Source organism: Gavialis gangeticus, unplaced genomic scaffold (genome assembly GCF_001723915.1).
Source record: "Gavialis gangeticus isolate Ggan-Ray unplaced genomic scaffold, GavGan_comp1, whole genome shotgun sequence".
Taxonomy (NCBI): domain Eukaryota; kingdom Metazoa; phylum Chordata; order Crocodylia; family Gavialidae; genus Gavialis; species Gavialis gangeticus.
In genome coordinates this window covers 13,252,273-13,258,635 of record NW_017728993.1, presented here as the reverse complement: position 1 = coordinate 13,258,635, position 6,363 = coordinate 13,252,273, and the positions used below count along the sequence as shown (strand labels likewise).

Sequence of the window (6,363 nt, the reverse complement as noted above, 5' to 3'; positions counted from 1 at the left end):
GCGCTGTGTTTCTTAGACAAATATATCAGGGCCATTGAACTGCTATCAAGAGTTTAAAAGCCACCGGCTCACTATGCAAACAAAATGAATGTGAAGTTCCCTGTGGCCTTGACCGATGGTTGTCTAGGGGCTTTTGGCTAACCTGTTCCAGCATCACTTGTAATCCCTGGAGAATGGCTGTCTACAAGGTGGTTCGTCTGCATTTTGGACTATCTTCAAATGCAGGCTGTGAGCCAGGAAGGGCACTTGCAGGAGGACTGAGGAAATGCCTGAGCAACGAGCAGAACACAATTCATTTGTGTCTCCCAAGGACATCGATGATTTCTCATTGCCTTTTGGAGTCAGCCCCTCGCTCTACTTCAAAATCTCTCCGTGTTTGCTCATTTGTCTGAAAACGAGTGGTTGGAGGATTCCCTGCAGGCCTTGTGGGCACTCAGGAATCTGGTTTTCCCCCAAACAGGCAAAGAAACAGCCTGTGGGCTGCGCCACTGTCAAAGTGAAGGTGTGCACACTGCAACCGCATTGCAGAAGGATGTGTGGCCCCAGCGGCTGGCCGCCACTTTCTCTGCGTGCCGGGCATGTACCCGTATGCGGGGAAAAGCTGCAAGGCTCACAACTAGTAGCCACTGGAGAGAGAAAGCAAATCGAATTAAGGATGACATACGACACCAGCGGATGTCCCCTTACTCTCAGAGTTCACAAATGGATCCCCTTAAACCTTAGGCTCCTGGCCTGAGAAAGACATGTGACTGCTTTAAACAGGGACCAACAAAGTCCAGGGATTAATATTTTCTCTGACTGTTGGTGGTCTTGGTAATTGCACAGATGTAGCAGATTGTAAATTGGAGACTTCGGTCCCCCACTAACACACTGCTGGGCAGTCACGACCCCTCCTCACTTAGTTAAAATCATGGCTGAACCTTAATGAGAAGCTAAAATAGGGCAAACTTGTTTTTTGGCAGTGCTGTCCCTGATAAAGAGGGACTTAGGAAACTAATTCAGCACAGATGTGCGCAAACTGAAACTTCATCCTGGAAAAACAAGTCTTAAAGATATTGAGCTGCTCTTCGGCCTGGTGTCTCCACCAAGTGATTTGCACGTGGGGGTACAGTGAGTTTCTCAGTGTGAATTTCTGGAAGCAGGCACGAAAGTAAGGCAGTAGTCGCAAACAAACATATAACTTGAAGGAACAGTTACGCACACTTTCTGAGCTGCGCTGTGCAAGTTTTGTGTGCCGTTATCAGCAATTATCCAGTGACCCTGGTAATTACTCTTTTGGGAGCCCTCTATTCAGTTCTGTCTCCAATGCACTGTTTTCCATGTCTAACCAAATAGGGGTGTTTCACGTTTAAATATAAAGCATCTGGTTATCTCCATGTATATTTTCTTATAAATTAGCTGAGCTAGGAAAATCAGTCCGGTTGGGTTGTTTCCAAAAGCTGTCAAGATCTGTCAAGGACATGGGGTTGGGCCTGAACAACAAGGTGATCTATCGGGGGACTCGGGAACCGAAATAAAGTGCCCTTCACCTCTAGGTCAGTGGTTCATAGGTGAGCTTAGCTGGAAATAACTGATAGTTGTTACCATTCAAGGACTTGTTTGAGTGGTGTAGGAGAAAAATGCTCGTGGTCACTCGATCTCAGAAGGTATAATGCATCCTTGTTGAGAGGGCTATCACAAAGCTTGCCCGCCACTCACGGCACAGGTTTGATGGCCCTGTACTGCATAGTCGTTGGGATATCCTCCGCACAGGATGAATTTCATTCCTGGTGAACAACTGCCCCAGCCTCGTGAGCAGCAAAGACAGAAAGGCCAAGAACTGAACGGGAATGAATGAGTTTCTCGCTTAACTGGGGAGTCCCTCAATAATTGGCTTGACGCTCACAGGTTGGTATGTGGGGAGATGCTTTCATTATCACTGTGTTTGCCATGGCTACTATGCAGATAAAGAGAAATCCTGAGTTTCCACGAGGTTCAAACAAAGCCTTTTTTCCAAAAGGAAAAGCACTCAGTGGAGGTCTGGGAGCAGAAACCCTAGGGGCAAACTAGTATCTCAGAGGCTGTATCAGGGATAACTTCAAGGTCAGAAGTTGGCACCCAGTCAGTAAATATGTAGACACTAAAAACAAATGCGGATCCCCCTATGTCCTGCAAGAGCCAAAGGTCTCAGCCTTTGAAGTTTACTTAACAAGAACTCTGGGCATCTTCAGACCACTCAAAACATAACCTGGACCTTTCGCTCCGGACTAAAGACTATACCAGTGACACCCTTTGAAGCAAAAAGGTCAGGGGGGCGGGAGTGGGGAGGTGGGTTTGCTTACTCTTCCAAATTCCTCCTTCTCAGACCCCCTCGACTCTAGTCATGGCTTTGAAAGGCAAACATTTCAACCAAAAGGAGAGAAATCAGTGCTTTGTGGATTTGGAAGGAATTCATATTATGCTACAGTAATTCTGGTATCTGGGTTACATCTGAAAAGGAGGTTGGAATGACTTGAATTTTCCATCTCTTCTGCCATAGCAAGGAAGCTGTTTCTTCCATCACTTGTTAGCCATTTATACCACTCAACAGCAAACAGCTGCACGTTTCTATTTTCCTTACCAAGTTACTTTTGTTGTGGGTGCCGGGAAACCTATACAGAAAACATCTATTTCTGTCCGGGCTACTTCTGGGGTTTTTTTTTTTTTCCCCCTAACTGACCTGCCATTTCATGTTAGAAAACTTAAGGATTATATTTCCAGTTTTGGTTCCAGCTCTTGTATTTGCCACTGGCTTACTGCTGATCAGAAGCAGATTCTGTGTGGAGCCGACACGATGGTATGTCAGGCAGTAATGTGAAAATGAGAGGGTTTCTCATTTTATTTTATGGCTTTTCCAAACTCAGGGGTAATTCACCTGCAGGGTAAAATTCCTTCATGTTTACTAATTTTTCATTTTTTTTCCCCCTGAGCGAACAAACAACAAATTGTTGCTGACCGTTTTTTTTGCACGTGGCCGAATGAATCCACTGGATAGGCAAACAATGGTTGAAATTTGGCTTTGCGTACTCTCTAGCTGCAGGAAACCTGATAGTGTTCTTGGAGATGAAGACAAGAAAGCCAAAGGATAAGTTGGAAAGGGAATCAGCCACCCGTTTGGCAGACCAAACAAAACAGATATCCTTGACCCATGTCCCTGTGAGCATGCCTTGGCATGAGAGGGAATGCCACTGAGATGCTATAATTTACAAAGCAGATGACAGGACAGCACTGCTGAAAGGCTCAGATGGACTTTCAAAGCTTTCTCCAAAAAGAAAAGTCTTACAGGGCAAAAGTCTTCCTGGGAGGGTCAGCACAAGACCCCTCCGTAGAGACTAAGCTGGGATGCTCTGCCTTATGGCTTGCAAAGTCCTGGGGAGGATTCACCAGATTCATTAGCGTGACATTGCCACATGGGCTGTGACTGCCAGGGTCCCAATTCCCCTATGGAAATGACCTTGGAGTACAAGGAATGGCCAATTCATGTGAGCAACTGCTTGAACAACCAGGGTGGGTGTGAAGCGATGGTGTAAACCCATAGGCATCATTTCATCCTAAGCACAACAGCCGCTTTGTTGCTTCTACGACGAAGAAGGAAAAGCAAGGGAGCCTGACTTCATTTCTTTAACTTCCCCACTTGCTTTAGCTGGCAGAACCAGGACAACAACTGACACCCCCAGGGAAACACCTGAGGACTGCGTGCAGCAGGTGTAAGGGAAACTTCATGACTTTTCATAAATGCTGGGGGATTTCCAATCCAGATAAAAATGCCTAAATCAAAAAGAAAGGCCAGATGTTTCATTCTGTGCTCTGTGCCAGACCAAGGGGAGGTTGTGGGAAGTTCAAAGCAAACTCTGACCCCACCCCGAGTCCTGAGGGAGCTTGAGCCTGGCACCCAGGTAAATTCAAGCAGCCTCAGCACTGCTTTAATTAATGCTGGCAGCAATGAATCCTTGGGACTCCTTGTTGCAGCTTGGGGTGCAAAGACTTTTGCCCGTGCCCACCTCCCTCTGCAGTGAGAGTGGGAAAGATAAAGAAGGTGGCATAAACTTAAGTCGATGCCAACTTGTGCCCCACATCCAGGTTACCCCCATTGGTATCGTGATAATGGTGCCAAAGGGCAAGAGAAGGGGTCAGGGATCTGCCACATTCAGAGGAGTTATTTTATTGAAGTGAAAGGTGGAACTTCACTTCCCGGTGGTGGTAGAGAAGCCTGTTGAAATTCAGTAATATTTCACCGGGGTGATATCAGGCTGTCAGACCTCCCTGGGGTCTGCTTGGGCCACTGTGTTTTCATTAAACAAAGGATGGATGCAAGACGGTGCCACGCAGCTGACTCCACCAGGGCTGTGTTTGGCCCATCAGCTGAACCAAAGCATAATCCCTCAGCACAACAGTGGGAAATTTGATACGAAAAAAGAAATCAAAAGGGATTGAAAAGGTGAGACAAGATCACAGCCAGAGAAATAGCTGTTTCTTCTGGTTAAAATCTGGGTAACCCTTTCCCCCCGCCCAGTAGGTTTAAATTGCCCTTTAATATATGTAGAGTTTACTATGTGTTAAAACCTAATGCTACCTCTGAAACTTTTCCATGCAGTGGTTGCCTGCAAAAGCACAGTCTTTTTCTAAAAAAAAAACAACTGCGTGAAATATGGAATAGGTAAATACCACAGGAATTACTCGAATTTGGATGAGACATGCCAACTCTGTATTGACACTGAATCTTTTGCTTCTATAGTGTATACTTACTGGAAGGTGAGCTAGATCTTAAGCTGGGGAGTTTATAAGTCTTGCCCAAGCAGTTTTTTTTACTTGTTTATAAGCTTCAGAAGTCATCTTAAGTCTTTCCACTGTAAGTTTTCGTTTGCACGTGTGCCAAGTCTTGCTTGCGATGAACGGCACAGGACATTTACACCTCATGGCGAGTGCAATCCACAGCCCTACAACTAAGCTCACCCACATTGCCAATCTGGCGTGGAGAAGACAGCGGCAGTCCGGGTCTCTACGGTTCCAGTCCATTTCCTGTTCGAGTCAACAGGAACATCCCCACTGACTTCAGTAAGAGCTGCACCAGACGTCACGCCTGCTCGGGTCTTTGCTTCGACGGTCCGTATGCACGACTGTGCTTATTTGTGGAATGTTTTCGCGAGCACGAGGCATTTTGTACAAAACCGGCTAATCAGCTACTAATTACCCCGCTGATTATTAACTCCCGGTTAATTCCACAATAAATAAATAAATAAATCAATCCACCCGTGTGTCTTCAATAACAATGGATTTTACATCTGAACAGCCGACCTCGAGGTGAAAGGCTCCCTCTCCTATTACCAATCCCTTAAGCCATCCTTTCATGTTATTGGGGGTGCAGGATTGTTCACTTGTTCAAAGCAAAGTCCTAATTCTGCATCCTTACCGAGGACTTCCGAAGGAGAGATTTTCTGGCACAGTTCTTTTGTGTGGACTGCCTGAGCTATTTGCAACCAAGTGCTACCGGTATTCAATTAAGGATTAAGTCGGCATGTAGGACAAGATGAGGATGCTACAGCATCAAACCAGTTGTATGGATTCATTTTACTTACAGCGAGGATGGCGATGAGAATGCCTGCAGCGCAGAGCACGGCGTCATTAATCGTCTCGCCTGTTTTCAAAGGGTACTTGATGCTGTCGTCGTTACAGTAGAAGCCCCGCTTATACGGTGGAATCGTGCTGGTTTCAATGATCAGGAAGGGCAAGCCAGCTAATCGGGGGAGAAGAAAATAAAACAGAAAAGAAAAAAGCCCCAGCATCAGTAACACGGATAAATATGAATGAGCCGAGCAAAAAGACCCCGAGGAAAACAACTCAGCACAGCACTGATATTGCTTTTCTGACAACGTTTCCAATGTTAGGAATTATTTTTACTATGTTTCTCCTGGGATAACCTATGGATATCAGAGGCACACGCTGCCTACTCCCAGTTAAGTCTTGCATGTTGCAAATATTAACTTACAGGAATGAATGCCAACATCATCCCTCCCCACCCCGCCAGAAGCAATGGAAAGGAATGCGATGTTATTCTCTACAGAGGGCTTGATGCTATAAATACACCACCAAAATGTCTCTTTCTCTCGTGACATGCTGCAGGAGGAGTTACTGTATAAGCAAGCAGGAAAATATCAAGATATGGTAAGCTCAATCTATACTACCTTTGATACTGCATTAAACCCCCGCCCCCCAAGCTGTTTTAACATGGTCTGTATTTATTTGTATCTAAACAGGTTTCCAGTTCAAGCTTGCTTGCTGGTAGGAGAAGGTACACATATAGACATCTACAGAGCTATCTTTTCTTATTCTGAACCCCACTCAGTG

General features: G+C 45.7%; 1 protein-coding gene across 2 annotated transcripts in view; it reads right to left on the bottom strand.

Annotated features, from left to right (window-relative positions):
* The window catches only part of PLPP3 (phospholipid phosphatase 3), a 95,450-nt gene that overhangs the window by 35,795 nt on the left and 53,292 nt on the right, over positions 1-6,363 (bottom strand). For both annotated transcript variants that reach the window (XM_019501236.1, XM_019501237.1), the window contains one exon: positions 5,595-5,752. In XM_019501236.1, the coding sequence (XP_019356781.1) occupies positions 5,595-5,752 (158 nt within the window). The remainder of the gene's footprint in view (positions 1-5,594; positions 5,753-6,363) is intronic.